The sequence below is a fragment of the Lemur catta genome, chromosome 7 (genome assembly GCF_020740605.2).
Source record: "Lemur catta isolate mLemCat1 chromosome 7, mLemCat1.pri, whole genome shotgun sequence".
Classification (NCBI taxonomy): domain Eukaryota; kingdom Metazoa; phylum Chordata; class Mammalia; order Primates; family Lemuridae; genus Lemur; species Lemur catta.
Window position 1 is genome coordinate 102,161,339 of NC_059134.1, and position 16,155 is coordinate 102,177,493.

At 51.4% G+C, this 16,155-nt stretch overlaps 1 protein-coding gene across 4 annotated transcripts in view; it reads right to left on the bottom strand.

The window, feature by feature from the left end:
* Positions 1–6,163: 6,163 nt before the first annotated feature.
* NADSYN1 (NAD synthetase 1) overlaps positions 6,164–16,155 on the bottom strand; it is a 31,492-nt gene continuing 21,500 nt past the window's right edge. For all 4 annotated transcript variants that reach the window (XM_045558209.1, XM_045558208.1, XM_045558210.1 and 1 more), the window contains 5 exons: positions 14,502–14,633; positions 13,656–13,725; positions 9,521–9,649; positions 8,734–8,910; positions 6,164–6,420 (listed from right to left, as the gene is read on the bottom strand). In XM_045558209.1, coding sequence (XP_045414165.1) covers positions 6,373–6,420; positions 8,734–8,910; positions 9,521–9,649; positions 13,656–13,725; positions 14,502–14,633 — 556 coding nt within the window. In that variant the 3' untranslated portion in view covers positions 6,164–6,372. The remainder of the gene's footprint in view (positions 6,421–8,733; positions 8,911–9,520; positions 9,650–13,655; positions 13,726–14,501; positions 14,634–16,155) is intronic.

Below are 16,155 nucleotides of genomic sequence, written 5' to 3' on the forward strand. Positions count from 1 at the left end.
AATGCCAGCAGGGAAAGGGGCAGAGAGTGTGTCCTCTGCCTGCCCAGGGGCTGCAGCTGCCACACCAGGAGGAAGCAATCCCAGGACGGGGCCCTGTGGACTGAGCAAAGGCAGCTCCCAAGGAAGCTGGGGTCAGAGTCTCCTGCAGTTTCTTCCCGCCACTGCCAAGTCTCCCACTTTGCAGCTTTGGGCCAGAAGCCCCCCACTCCGCTCCTCCTCCCCACCTGTCTCAGGAAAGGAGAGAGTAATGTAAGAGAGCCTTGGCGCTCCGGTGGCACAATCGGTCAGCATGAGGTACTTATATAATTGTGCCTGGACCACACGGCAGATGTCCTGATTCAATCAAGGACTGTGGGGCAGTGGCCTTTGCTAAATAGAAAGGGTCACGAGTGTCAGAGTCCTGGTGGGATCCCAACCTCAGATGAGATTGGGTCCTAGAGTCTAGGCTGGTGCCCATGGGCCCCTGGGAGGGCCTGGCCCAGGCTCTGGCCAAGGGGGGCCCTTTGGTCACACAGTGGGGCCATCCATTATGACCAGCTGACCACAGCGGAGTGAGGCCCAGTGGTTCACAGACGTGCGGACTGGACAGAGCCCACTGACGCGTGGCAGCCTCACTCGAGATGTCTCTGAAAGACAGTGGCGAGGGGAGCTCCTTCCAATGCAGGGAGCTTCAGGGGGTGCCCTGGTCATCCACTCTGGGTCGAGAGAACTGGCCTGAGGGTCACATACACAGTCTCCAGGGCAGTAGCAAGTGGCTTCTCCAGTTGATCAGGAGCTGCTCTGCTTCATGTCAGCACCTCACTTGACGTGAACAGTTGACGTTGCCGAATGTCTGCTGGGTGACAAGTCAACACCAGAAATCCTGGCACTGCCACTTTCCAATGACACAATAACGTATCACATTAAAGATTTGGGTGCAAACATGAAAACTGAGTTAATATAGTCCCTGCACATACATTTAGAAACAAAAGTGCTAAAATATTCAAAACATCAAATGACTTTTTTGACTCTCATGGTTTCTCCTTGAGCACCTGTGTTGAGATCTTCACTGATGGTACAAAAGCAATGATGCCTAAGGCTGCCGGTGCTTAGCTCGAACCCGGGCAGGGTGACAAACGGTAACAGCAGTAGTCATCGTGTTCCTTGCCATCCTCACGCCTTTGTAGTATTTTTAAAAAGCCATCTTTATCTAGGAATATCCTTGATGAAACAGTAAAAAGTCTTAATTGTATTAAATAGGACCCTTGAGGCCATGCCTTTTTCATAGTCCATGTGACTCTATGGAAGTATATACGGGACACTTTTGCGGTGTGACAAAGTGCAGTGATTTTCTCAGGCTAAGGCACGGCGCAGTTGTCTGAGCTGAGAACTGAACTAGCCTCTTTATTCCGTGCCTCTCCATTTTCACGTGAAAGAATGACTGATGGACCAGTGAACGCAGTGAGTTTGTTATTTCAAAGAAAACAACTGGTATTATTGTTGCCAATAATACCATTTGGGCTTTCAAATAAAAATTAAAATTCTGAAAAACATGTATCTGCTACCTTGAGCATAACAGCCTCCCAATATTCAGAGTTTTCTGGTGAGATCACTGGTACTATTAACAAATGTGATAAGGCCGGGCACAGTGGCTCACGCCTGTAATCCTAGCACTCTGGGAGGCCGAAGTGGGTGGATCGTTTGAGCTCAGGAGTTCCAGACCAGCCTGAGCAAGAGTGAGACCTCGTCTCTACTAAAAAAAAATAGAAAAAAATTAGCTGGACAACTAAAAATATATACAGAAAAAATTAGCCGGGCATGGTGGCGCACACCTGTAGTCCCAGCTACTCAGGAGGCTGAAGCAGGAGGATTGCTTGAGCCCAGGAGTCTGAGGTTGCTGTGAGCTAGGCTGACGCCACGGCACTCTAGCCCGGGCAACAGAGCAAGACTCTGTCTCAAAAGAAAACAAAAAAACAAATATGATAAATAGATCCGTAGACAGATTTATCTACAGACAGATACAGTCTATACAGTCAGCCCCCAGTATCTTTGAGGGGCTGGTTCCAGGACTCCCACAGCACCAAAGTTCTCAGAGGCTCAAGTCCCTGACATAAAATAGTGTAGTATTTGCATATAACCTACGTGCGTCTCCCCATGTAAGTTAAATCATCTCTAGGCAACTTATAATACCTAATACAATAGTAAATGCTATGTAAATAGTTGTTATATTGTATTTTTATGTGTATTATTTTTACATTGTATTTTTTTGCACTGTTTTTTTTTCCCTGAATATTTTTGATCCGTGCTTAGTTGAATCCTCAAATGTGGAACCTACGGATATGAAGGGCCGACTGTAATGAAACGTGTCAACATTTCAAAGAGCTGCATAACTCGTGACTCAGCATTTTCCAAACAACTAATGCATGACATGATCGCACATGGCTAAAAGATCCAATCGCCGTACAGTTTAAATCAATGGATTGTAACATAACAGATTATGAGAAGTTCACCGATACGGTTTCAGATGCCACGCTGCAACTAACCTTTAAGAAACTACCAGTTGTCAAGTGTTGGTGTAATTTCAAGGGAGAATAATTCAAATTTCAAAGAGTATCTGAAAGAGCTGTTAAAAATCCTCTTTCCTTATCCTCCAACATATCTGTGTGAGGCCAGACTTTCTTCATATACTTCAACCAAAATAACATTTGCAGCAGATCCAACGCAGAGACGGATGGGAGAATCCACCTGTCTTCCCACGAGCCAGATGCTGAAAACATTTGCCAAACAAGTGAAACAACGTCACGCTTCTCAGTAAAATGTTTTGTTTTAGAAAATGTATTTTTTTCAGAAAAACATGCTATTTCATGTTAACATGCAATTTAGTATTTTTATTTTTAAATGACTGCATAGAGTAAATATTTTTTAATTTCTCAGTGTTGATTTCTAAGATGGCAAATGTCAACAGATACAGACCCCATAAGCAAATGCTCTGGGGTCTCGAGACCAAAGCATTTGAGAACCACCGCCATGGAGTTTGAGAAGATTTGAAAAGGGAGAATCCTGGGTGTTGACACGGGGACCCCACGGTAGAGATGTGACCTGTGCTCTGGGGCAGGCACGACCCCCGTCCTCTCCACAGACAGTAAGGAACACGCCTTTCCTTCCCCTTTCTCACCGGGCTCTCCTAGTAGTTGATGCTGGGAGCCATGAGCCTCAACAACCATACATGTTCCTAGTCCCTGGAAAAGAATCTCCTCCAACTGAGGACAGAACCTGGACAGAGTGGAGAAACTCCCGGGGGGAAGGTGCAGAGTGTGACAGAGTGACGTCTGGACCCGCTCGCCCCTCAGGGAGCCCAGGAGCCTGGGTCAGGCCGCGTTGATGCCATCCACGGGCAGAACCTCCAGCGTGTGTGGGTTGAGACTTTCGTCATTTATTTCTGAGCTGCCTCTCTCCAGGAGGAGCTTGCCCAGAGATATTCTATCTCCCCATCTCCCTTACTCTGCTGTCTCTCTCTCAGAGCTTGGGGCCATCCGTGGCACAAATGGATACGTCTCTAAGAAGAAAACGTGATTTGAGCACCCTGCGGTGCGGCTCACTTCCTCGGGTGCAGTGAGCCCTGCCCTTCCCGCCGACCCTCTGGGGCCCCCCCGGAAGCCCCGGCACAGACCTGGGAGTGCTGTGTCTGGGGCCCATGGCTGGTCACTGCTGGGGGTGTGAGGGTGGGGACTGGGGAAGAGAGGGAAGAACAGAGCATCCGGGAGGGTCAGGATGTGGACTGAGGAGCAGGGACCCAAACGGAGTATGGTGGCCTGGGAAAGACACCCTACCGGGCTGACTTCAAGGGATGTTTTAGGGCAGGGCCCTCAAATATGGCTTGGCCCCAAGATGTACCAGGTATTTCAAGTCTCAGACATCACCCGAGAAGATGGGTCACGGTGTTGGGCACATTGTGACAATGTGCTTTAGAGGTTTGTGCAGGAAGAGGTCACAGAAGAGGATGACTCTGAGCAGAGTTGGGGGCCGGGTGGGAGAGAGGCAGAAGGGGACCCGCAGAGGGCACCTCAGAGACGGGGAGATGGCTCCCGAGCCCACGCTTGCACTCCTGGTGGCCAGAGAGCCTGACACAGGAAAACACAAGAGCCCGTGGATGGTCCTGATAACACGGAGGCCCACTCTCCCCCACGGCTCCCAAGAGGGCCGGTGGTCTGAAGCCCGAGCGATTTCTCCGGGACCAGACTCTCTGGAGCAGGCCCACCTCCCCGCGCAGGCGGCTCCTGGGCTGGCCCCACACGTAAGAGCGAGGCGTCTGCCCCGTTCTCTTTCTGACCCCATTTGCCCAGGGGTTTCAGGGTCCTCCTACCTGCCCTGTCCACCACTTCTTCCCACGCTGCCACTGCTCGGTCACGGAACCCACCATTGTCTCCCTGTCTGACGTCTCCACGGGGACTCCTGATGCCTAAGTCCTGCAGCTTCTGTGTACGAGACTCTCCAGTGGGGTGTCCCCCAATTTTAGCCCACACATATTCTCTGTCCCCTACCCACCCCAACATCCTCATCCAATTATCCATGGAGTGACTTGTGCCATCTTTGCATGAGGGCTGCACAGCGCGGAGAGACAGGACACTTTATCTTAAAGCACAAAAGTCCAAAACGGAGCAGCCACTGAAGCCAGCAGCCTCGAAGCTCCTTACAGAAGTGGCCTAGCCCCAAGGACGGGTATACCACAGCAAAGGTGGCTTAAAACAGCACGGTTGTTTTTATTTTGTTTTATTTTGAGTTTTTGTGTTTTACTCACATTCCGTATCTGTTGCAAGATATTGCTGTTACTTAGGGACCCGGGCTGATGGAACAGCTGCCACCTTCAACACTGCTGGGCAGAGCAGGAAGGAGGCTCCGGAAGGAGTCAAACCAGTAAATAGGGCCCCTGACGGGCCTCCCACTCAGAACTCATCGTTCAGAACTGTTCCCACGGCCCTATCCAAGTGAAATCTTACCAAGCTCCGTGTTGTCAACTCACGCGCATAACCAGGAGGAAATAGATTTGGGGTGCTCGGCAGAATCAGGGAACACGGGGGAGGCGTCCTTCGGGTGCAGGACATCAAGGGAGGGGCAGAAGTCAGAGACATTAACAGGAACACCTGGCACCCACCTCAACGTGCCAAACACGCTCTGAGCGCTCCACAGGGAGTGGCTGCGTGAAGTCTCATAAAGCCCACACACAAGGAGGTGACACGGCCACCTTTACCACTAGGCGTCAGCAAACTACGGCTAGAGGCCACATCCCGCCTGACACCTATTTGTGGATGGTTCATGAGACAAGAACGGGTTTACATTGTAAATGGCTGGAAAAAAACTAAAAGAAGGATATTTTGTGATATGAAAAATTATATGAAATTCAAATTTCCATGCCCATAAATAAGGTTTTACTGGAGCACAGTCACGTGTAGTCTGTGGCTGCTGTCTGCTTCGGTGGTAGAACGTTCTGGGCTAATGCTGCTGGGAGCTGGTCTGGACTGGACGCACCCATGACGCAGAACAGGAGGAAACTCCCCTGGCTGGGGCTGTCACACATGTGCAGGGAGCCCTGCGCTCTCCCTGGGATGCCCTCAGGCCGCTTTGTCCTTTGAGTGACATATGTCAGCCAGACACTCGGAGGGCTTCCCAGAGGCGAGGGGACAGGCTCCTGCTCATCTCAGCTCTCAGGATGGTGTGAGCAGCTTCCTGAGACTCCGAACAAGCTCTGGGCTTGATGCCAGGGGACGTTCCCCTCTCTAGGAAGGAGGCTGGTCCACTCGGTGTTGGGGACTTAGGACAGAGCCCAGGGTCCCTCAGCAACCTGCACACAGCCAGAGAGGAGCCACACCTTCTCCCTGGCCGAGCTGTGGTGATGACTTCAGCTGATGGGCCACTGCCCTGTCACTGGTGACTGTCCTACACTGGAGGGACACTGCCCTCTAACTCGGGACACTACCCTATTATTGAGGGACACTACTGGAAGGTGGATGTGGGTGGGAGGAGAGGGCTCCTCCCCTCCGTTTTCTGCTCAGGAAGCCCCCTCTCGGCCAGGAAGCTGCTGTCCTTGTTCTTGTTGCAAAGATGCAGCCCACCGGTGGCCTGGAGGTTTCCCATCAAGCCACCGCTGCAGCACGGGGCGGGGAAAGCACACGCTGCGCAGGAAGGCTTAGAAGTCACACGAGATTTATTGCAGCTTCTTCCTAAGGAATTATTAATAGAATGAAAAGATCCCTCTCCCTCGAAATGGGAAACAAAACTTGCTGGACGTGCTGCTCTGGATGGGATTGGCAGAGGTCCTCTCCGTGGCTGCCAGCGACAGCGACAACATGACACTGGGGATCTTGAGGAGAGGAGGACTCTGGGCAGGACCGACCCTCAGTCCACTGCCAGGCGCTGCTGCTCTGCTGCCTCCAGCTGGAGAACCTGGAGAGAGAAGCCCGGACACCACGGTCCATGCGTGAACTCTTAACAGCTGTGCTGTCGAAATACACCAAAGAAGGGGTCACACGCCCTGGAGTTGGAAAACCAGGTCGTCAAAGCGTCTCCACAGGGTACTGCGAGCGTGTGCGTTGGAGAAGGCTGGAGGGTGAGTCTCAGCACAGGCACAGTGGTCACTGCAGACGTCAGAGCGCAGGTGTTTTCATCTTTACCTGCGTGTGTATCTCATGTCTCCACGTGTCATTTTCCAGGCTACACAGCATCCGGACTCCCTGCCACATCTGGGGGAATCTGTGGCTGAGTGTGTGTCGGTGGGAGCTAGGCCCCCACCCGCCACGACAGAAGCCGGAGCCGGGAGCAGCTCCCTTTCCCTGCCCTGGGTGGCCAAGTGACAGCCCTGTCACCAGAGGCTCAGCCACTCCACTGCCCAGGGATGCAGTGACACGCAGGAAGGCAGAGCACTGGCACCCACCATGCCAGGCGTGCAGCATGGGCTCTGTCTGGCCACAGCAAGGGATTCAGGGCAGCAGCCGCCTGGCCTGAGAGTCCCAGCATCCCAGCCCCCATTGGCCCAGCCCTCTCTTCAACCCTCCCAGTTACTCTTCTAGTAAGTTCCATTCCACCAAAGTCAGCCAGATATAGTATCTACTCCTTGCAGCCAAGAAGCCCCCATAATCATCCAGCCCAAAATGTCAGCGTTCCTCAACCCCGGCATTACTGACACGATAGACCAGATGATTCTCCGTTGGGGTGGGGGTGGGCCCGTCCTGCGCCCCGTAGGGTGGTCAGCAGCACCCTGGACTCCTGCTGTAGATGCCAGCAGCACAGACCCCAGGCCAGTCAGATAGCCAAAAACCTCTTCAGACATCGCCTAAGGTCTGCAGGGGGGCAAATCGTCCCTGATGGAGAATCCCTGCAACGGGCCCACCCTCTGTTCACAGGTCACCTGCTCAGAGATGCCGTCGCTGACCACCGGGTTTAAAGCAGCCTCCTTCCGGCCCCTGGCACCCTCGGGCTCAGCACATTGGTAACAATCTCAATGTTAAATGGCCCCTGTGGTGACGACTTGGCCGTCTCTCTCCTCCCACCAGATCACTGCCTGCCCTCGGGAGGACCACGTCTGTCTTGCTGTCTGCTGTGGCTCCCACGTCTGGCCTTGAGAAAGGGCGGGCCCTATACTTTTTTACTGATGTTATCAGTCCTTTTTTTTTTTTTGTTCTATTCTTAATTAACTAGAAAGAGAAAAGGAAAATGGGGTGGTTGAGGGGCTGTGAAACTATCCGGAAACTCTGGTTGTTTAGAAGCGACAGCAGTTGGCACCATGTTCGTGAAGCGGTGCGCGGCTGATCCCAGTGCACTCAGTGCTGACAGACAGCACAGCCACCAGCAGCTACCCCCGACTCACTCTGAACACACTTGTGAATTAGGACGGCCGTTATGGAAAACAGTATGGAGGGTGCTCAAAAAATTAAGACCGGAACTACCATGCAACCCAGCAATCCCACTGCCGGGTATAAACCTGCAGGAAGGAAAAGAGCGTGTCGAAGGGAGAGCCGCAACCCCGTGCTCACCGCAGCACGGTTCCCAGCAGCGGAATACGGGCTCAACCTCTGTGTGCACCAACGGGTGAGCGGATGAAGAAAATGTGGCACATACACAGTGGAATGCTACTATAACGCCTTTAAAAAGACGGAAATGCTCTCATTTGCAACAGTATAGACTACTCTGGAGGACAGTAAGTTAAGCGAAATAAGCCGGCCCAGACAGATAGATCTGCACGATCTCATTCATCTGCGGACAGTAGAAAAGCTAATCTCACGGAAGCAGAGCAGAACGGAGCTTGCCAGGGCTAGGAGTGGGGAGACGTTGGCCAAAGCACACAGTTTCAGCCATACGGGAGGCATCACTTCAGCAGCTCCACTGCACAACATGACGACTACAGTTAACACTGGAAAGTCGCTAAGAGAGTAGATTTTAAGTGTTCTCACCACAAAAAGACCCTGCAAGTATGTAAGGTAATGCCTAATATGTTAAATAGCTTGACTTAGCCATCCAAAACGTCTACATATATCAAAACGTCATGTTGCACACAATAAATACATACAACTTGCGTTTATCAATCAAAAGAAATAAAAATAAAACAAAAAAAGCTTTAAACATACTTGTCCCTTTGCAGAAATGAGGGCAGTAAAAGTGCCACATGCGTGTAAAAATGCTTTTCCATCTTCGACAGAAATATGCCCGTGTTGCCCCCACAGATATTTCACACATAGCAAAAGACACTCTTGCTTGGTTTACCTGGTTTTCTATGCACCGAAACTGCCATGGCCAGCCAGTGTGGTACAGAAACGGTCGCAGGTCAAACCTGTTGTCGTCGGGGCTGTAGTTCTCAGCGTGGTAGGCGGGGGTGAGTGTGGTCATCTTGTGTCTGTTCATGGCGTACTTCGAGAAAAATCGCTTCACTTTTTCAGCCACCTGGAGGGCATGCAACGCACGGGCTTCGGGTTAGCAAAGCTGGAGGGGCCACGGCTAGAATTCGGACACTGGACTAGGCAAGCCAGTGGCTGACAGGTGACAGCCCCGAGTGTGACCTTCCCCAGAGGGAGAGGGGAATACCAGGGCCCAGGCCAGGGGGCTGTGGAGCCGTCACACTGTGGACTCCCTGACTCCAGCCCCGCGGCAGGCTGGCTGCTCCAGGAGCTCTGAGGTGAGCCCGCAGGGTCATTTTGTGAGGCTTCTGGGAGGTCCTGTGGGACCACCGTGTTTGTGGGCCTTAGCCCGGATAAGACCCACAACTAGCACAAAAGCCACACTATTCTGACCTTGACCCTGAAGTTTGCGGTCTGCCTGCAAAAAGAGGAGGGACTTGTTTCATGTCCTGTTGCCCTGGGGGTGGCTGAGCTACCGTAGGGCAAACATATGACCCGAGCTGGTGGGAAGGAGAACTGGAAAGCGTTACTGTGCGGGACAGTTTCACTCTGTGAGGGTCGCACGGTATTTACTTGCTCCTACAAGTCAAATCGAGCCCTGCAAAGGTGACTGCACCTGAGGGGTCTCCCTCTGTGAATCGTCACTCGTGGCTCACCTGTCGTGGGGAGCAGACGTTTCTCCACAGGGTGAGGAGTTTGCAGAACATGCTGTAGGGCCCCGCCTTGGTGACCTTCCGGAGTCTCCCGTACACTGAGAGCTCCTCATACGTCATCCCCATATCCTCCTGCAGAGGACAAAAACCCACCGCACAGGGTGACCACGCGTCAGGGCAGGAGGAGAGCTTAGACTAGCGTCTACTGGAGATGGGAACCGGAGACCCGGGGGGCTGAGCCTTCCCCGAAGAGCCAGGAGCTGATGCTCAGCCTATTTCCCCAGCACTGATTGGCCAAGAAGGACGTGGCATTCTGGAAAAAATGACCAAGAGCCAGACATTTGGTTTTGAGGACTGCAGTGGGGTGACCTGTGGGTCACCAACAATAGTTTCATGCCCTTAACCCCTGGAAGCTGCGACTGTGACCTTATTTGGAAGAAGAGTCTTTGCAGATGTAATTCAGTTAAAGATCTTGAGAGGCGATGACTCTGGATGCAGAGTGGGCCCTAAATCCAACGACAGATGTCCTGGAAGTGATAAGAGAAGAGACGGGAGAAGCCCGTGGGAAGACAGACGCAGAGACTGGAGCGATGCAGCCACTAGCCAAGGAGCCCCTGGAACCACCAGAAGATGGAACAGATGAAAGGATCCTCCCGTGGGGCCTTTGGAGGGACCACAACCGGCCAACACCTTCATTTCACATTTCTGGTCTCCGAACGGTGAGAGAAGACACTCCTGTTGCTTTAAGCCGCCCAGTTTGCAGCCATTTGCCACAGCAGCCCCGGGTGAGGCTTGGTATGCTGAGCGGTTGGATCCTGCCCCCACCCTCCTGACCCACTCCCTTGCTGTGTGGAGGGCCAGAGAAGAGGGAACAGGGCTCACTGAAATCTGGGCCACATTGGAGGCCACAAGATGCCACTGGCATGACAGTGCCAGGCCACTAACTCCTCCAGCTAGGCTCAGGAGAGTCAATTCCACCTTGAGGCACATGGCCAGAGCCGTTATCAGAGGCAGACGTGAATGCTGACATTTGGGGATCCACGGCAGTGTGGCCCTTACCCACAACCAGGGTGTGCAGGACTCTCTGTGATGTGGCCCCTGTCCTATGATCCCATCCTCCCCACTCGGATGTAGCTGCCTGGCCTTCTCTGTCTTCGGCTCATCCTGGACCCTGCCTAAGGGACACTGCCACCTCTGCCATCTCTCTCTATTGTGTCTCCCCATCTATTTTGTTTGCAGTACTCATCATGGTTATGCTCGTCTTCTCTGGCCCCTCCAGGGGACTCTATGATTTTACGAGCAGTGGCCACATCTGTCTTGTTCACTGTGGAGTCCCTAGCACCTGACAGGTTCGGGAACAAGAAGCTGCTTTACTGATTTCTTCTGCATGAAGTGAATACTTTCTAGTGTAACATTTTAATTTCTCCAATTCAATGATAATATTTGGAGTCTTCAATATCCCACTTTCAGTAATGGATAGAACTAGACAGAATATCAGTAAGGCAACAGAAGATGTGGTCAAGTCTGTAAACCAATGACACCCAGTAGACATCTGCAGAACTCTCCACCCAGCAGCCGCAGAACACACGTTCTTAAGTGCACATGGTACATTCTCCAGGACAGACCACATGCTGGGCCACAAAGGAAGCCTCAGAAAACTTTAAAACATTGAATTCATACAAAGTAAGCACTCTAACCACAAGGGAACACAACTAGAGATTCAATAACAGAAAGAAATTTCAGAAATTCACAAACATGAGGAAATATAACAGTGCACTCCTATAAAACCAATGGATCAAAGAAGAAGTCACAAGAAGAATCAGAAAACACTCTGGTGAGTGAAATAAAGACACAGCACCCCAAAACACGGATGCAGGAAAAGCCTTGCTAGGAGGGAAATTTATAGCTGCAAATACCTACGTTAACAAAGAAAAAAAGATCTCCGATTACTAACTTAAACTTCTACCTTCAGCCACTGGGAAAAGAGCAAACTAAACCTAAAGCAAATAGAAGGAAGAAAATAATAGACATTTGAGGGAAATTAAAGAAATGGGGCATATAATAATAAAAGAGGAAATCAACAAAACTAAAAGTTGTTCTTTGAAAAGATCAAAAGAAAAACCTACCCATCCATTCACCCTATTGGTTCTTTCTGGAAAACGCTAACACAGACACAAACTGACTCGGAGGAAATGTGAACAGGCCTTTAACAAGAGACTGGATTAAAAATGAAGACACTTCTCACAAAGAAAAGCCCAGGTCAGATGGCTTCCCATGAACTCTACCAAAATTGTACAGAACAATATAAATTCTTCACAAACTCTTCAAAAAACAGAACAGGAGAGAACACTTCCTAACTCTTTCTACCAGGCCAGTATCTCCTTGATACCAAACCAGACAAAGACATCACAATAAAAAGAAACTACAGATCAATATCCCTTGTGAAGACAATCCTCAACAGAATACCGACAAACCAAAGCCAGCAACAAAGAAAAAGGATTATACACCAAGACCAACAGGGAGTTATCCCAGGAATGCAAGGCTGGTTTAACATCTGGAAATTGTAGAAAGAGCATTTGATAAGATCCAACACCCTTTTATGATAAAAGCACTCAACAAACTAGGAATAGAAGGGAACTTTGTGAACAATATAAAGTTCATGTACGAGAAATCCGCAGCTAACATCACACTTAATGGGGAAAAAAACTGTACCTTTTCCCACTAAGATCAGGAACAATATAAGGATATCTCCTCTCACGGCTTCTATTCAATATTGTACTAAAGGTTCTAGCCAGGGAGATTAGGCAAGAAAAGGTATCTAGATTGGAAAGGAAGAAGTAAAATTAACTCTATTTGCAGATGGCATGACCTGGTAAACAGAAAATCTTAAGGAATCCACTAAAAAGCTATTAGAACTAATAAATAAGCTCAACAGGGCTATAGGGAACAAGAGCAACATATAAAAATAAATTGTGTTTCTATACACCAGCGATGAACAACCCAAAAATGAAATTAAAAATTTCATTTACAGTACTATCAACAGGAATAAAATACTTTGAAATAAATGTAACAAAAGAAGTGCAAACTTATACTCTGAAAACTAGAAAACATTGTTGAAAAACACTAAAGGAGAGTTAAATAAATGAGAAGACATCCCATGTTCATGGTTCAGAAGACTTAACATTATCAAGATGGTAACCTCCGCCCTAACTGATCTATAGGTTCAATGCAATGCCTATCAAAATCCAAGCTATTTTTGTTTTTTGCAAAAATTAACAAGCTGATCTCAAAATTCACGTGGAAATCCAAGGGATCTAGAGTAGCCAAAATTATCTTGAAAAAGAACAAAGTTGGAGGACTCACAGTTCGGATTTCAAAACTTCCTACAAAGTTATAGTAATCATGACAGCATGGTACCAGTATAAGGAAAGACATGTAGATCAATGGAGTGGAGTCTAGAAGTAAATCCTATGTTTACAACAAAGGTGACAAAATAATTCTAGGGGAGAAAGAATAGTCTTTTCAACAAATGGTGCTAGGATATTTGGATATGGACATGTAAAAGAATGAAGTCGGATCCCTTCCTCACACCATACATAAAAGTTATCTCAACTAGATTATAGATTCTCTAAATGTAAGAACTGAAAGTATAAAACTCTTGGAAGAAAATATAGGAGTAAGACTTCGTGACCTAAGGAGGCTGGAGGGCCATGCATCTTATGATAAAAGGCTGATGGCCACTTCTCCAGCACCTGCTGAGCTACAAACCACAGCTTTGGCCCTGATCGCCACAGGCCAGCGTGAAATGGAGCAGTCAAGAGCAATTCCTCTCTGAGGTCACTCAAGCTCCTGGAGAGACTCCCTTCCTGCATGTCAGGGACCTGCATTTCTTAGCTCGCCATTCGCTCACCCTTTCCACCTGCCTCACCCCTGCTTTCCCAGGCCCTAACCAGAAGAAAGTAGGATCGAGGTGTCAAAGGTTGACGATGCGATGGATGCTAAAGCCTGGGCACCAGGCCAGGAGCCTGGCGGTGGAGCACAGTTCCTCAGGGCAGAAAGGAGGCAGGAAGGAGCCACCACCACCATGTGGAGGTAGGGAGGAAAAGAACAGGTACCATGACAAAGGCACCACCATTACCTCATCAGTCTGGGACACGTGTCCGTCATCCAAGGGTTCCAGCTCTGCAGTGGCCGGTGCTGATAGGATGCTGCAGCCAAGACACACAGAGGACAGTCACTATAGCTGCTAACGTGCTCATGAGCTTTGGGAGAGAATCACCAAACCACCTGTCCCAAGCCTGCTGGCCGCTTTGCCCTGTTCACCACCAGTAGAGCCAAGTCGAGGGGGCCTCCTAACCTGAGGCTGGGAGGCACAGCACAGGGGCATGCCAGCCTCACCTGGGGCTAGATAATTCCCTGAAGTTGGGAATGTAAATGTCCTGTGCATTGTAGGACAGTCAGGAGTGTCCTTGGCCTCTACTCACTGGAGGCCAGTAACAGACCCCAAGTGAAGCTAAACATGTCTCCAGACATTACCCAGTGTCCCCTGGGGGCGCAATCACCCAGGAGGGACAAAGAGAAGAAAGGACATTCCTACTATAGGAAACAATGCAAACAAAGGCCTACGAAAGTTCTGGGCATTACTCAATCCACTCGCTGCTAAAGCCTCCAGTGCTCTGCTAAGATGGACCGCCGCACCGTACCAGACCTCCCCGTTAGGACAGCGGGAGGAGGGAGGCCAGGGCAGGAGGGTGGCAGCAGCTCCCTGTCTGGCCAGCACCCGGGGGCTGTGGAAGCACCCACAGGAAGAAGAGGGTGGCCTGGTCAGGGGACTGCAAGTGCCCAGCCTGGCTCAGGGGCAGGGCTGTCTTCATTGGGTGGTAGGGAACTCTGAGGGTGGCCCAGTGGGGGCGAGGGTGGCCGGGCTGTGCTGGGAGAGGGACCCGGAGCCCAGGAGCCATAGCCACGGCCTGGGCGCACTCACCCCCGGAGGGCGGGAAGCTGGAAGCGCTCGACACACAGCTGGACGAAGGCTCTGAGGTCTGTCTTGCTGATCCCGCCTATGGGGTTGATGTCCGCACTGGAGCAGTCATACTTGGTCAGGTAGCCGAGGAGACTGCAGCGGGACAGAGAGCACACGGGCCCGAGGGGCTGCAGATTCCGCCAACCCTGGCCATCCCAGAACTGGCTTCCTCCAGGAGTCCAGGGGCCACAGCCCTGGCACACTTGAGGGTCTGGGGAAGTGTGGTACGGCTGGAGCAGACCGCAGAGGGAGGGGCCACAGATGACTGCAGAGAGGGGCTGGGCCAGAGGAGACGCCTGGGTGGGGAAGTGAATTTGGAAGTCAGCAGCGTCCAGCTGGAGCAGCCTGACTCACAGGAGGGCCAGGCGAGCAGAGCCAAGGGACAGATGTCCCAAGGGGGAGGTGGGATCTTGGTGCACGTGGACACTCAGCCTGGGCAGCAGCAAGGCCCCTCTCCTCGCCTGTCAGCTCTGACTCCTGTGGTCAGCAGAAGAATGCTCCCCCAGAGATGCCCACGTCCTGGTCCCCAGAACCTGAGAGAATGCCACCTCACAGGGCAACTGGGTCCAGGTGAGCACTGGGATGGGGACAGGATCCTGGATTGTAAGGGGGCCCGAAATGCAATCACAGGGTCCTCAGAAGTAGAAGAGGGGATGAGAGGTGAGGGGCAGAGGAATGGCCTGGAGATGCAGCGCTGCTGGCCGTGCAGATGGAGGAGGGGCCACGAGCCACAGAAGGTGGGGGCGCCAGAAGCCAGACAGGCAGGAAGCAGATGCTCCCTGGGGCCTCCAGAAGGACCCAGCCCGGCCCACACCATCACTTGAGCCCAGCCAGCTGGACGTCCATCCTACAGAGCCGTAGTGCTGCTGAAGTCACAGACTTTGTGGTCATTTGTCACGGCAGCCCAGGAAACCCCCCACCTCTTCTGTGGACCCTGCCTTAACCACCCCACCCTGCCACAGCTGCACGGTGGTGCAGGTCCCTGGATCCCAGCCCACCTCCTCCATGCCAAGTGCCCCCATCGCCTCCATGGTGAATCCTGGCCGGACCTCCACTGCCTGGTCCCCTCGTTAGTGCCCTTGGCCCTGCAAGGCCTTCTGGGCTGGTCCCTGCCCATCTCACCATGAGCGATTCTCCCACCCCAAACTCACACAGAAACGCCTTCTCACCCCTCGTGACTCTCACCATCGATCAGTGCCTGGGCGTCAGACCCTCAGGGCCAGCCAGCGCTGCTTCCAGGCCTGAGCGAGGCCAGGCGGCACCTTCCTTTACACACCCTGGGGACTCCCCACGGCCCCACCCTGAGTGCCCCCTCCCAGCACCACAGTTCAAATGAAGACCCCTGAACAGATAAAAGCCACGACTGAATTAAAATTAGAATCAGAAGCAATGAAAAAACAGAATCAGAAGAAATGTTTTTAAAAACCAACACCATAAACCTGAGATTCTACTCCAGAATGTAAAGGAAGAAAAGGCATGGCTGGAACCAGCGAGGAGAGAGCAGCGGATGGGAAGGCAGCTGGGGACAGAAACAGCCAGGACAGAGAGAGCAGAATTAAAACGTGATAGAAGAAGTTTCCTTGACTGCAGGCAGACCTCTGACTGTTGATGAGAA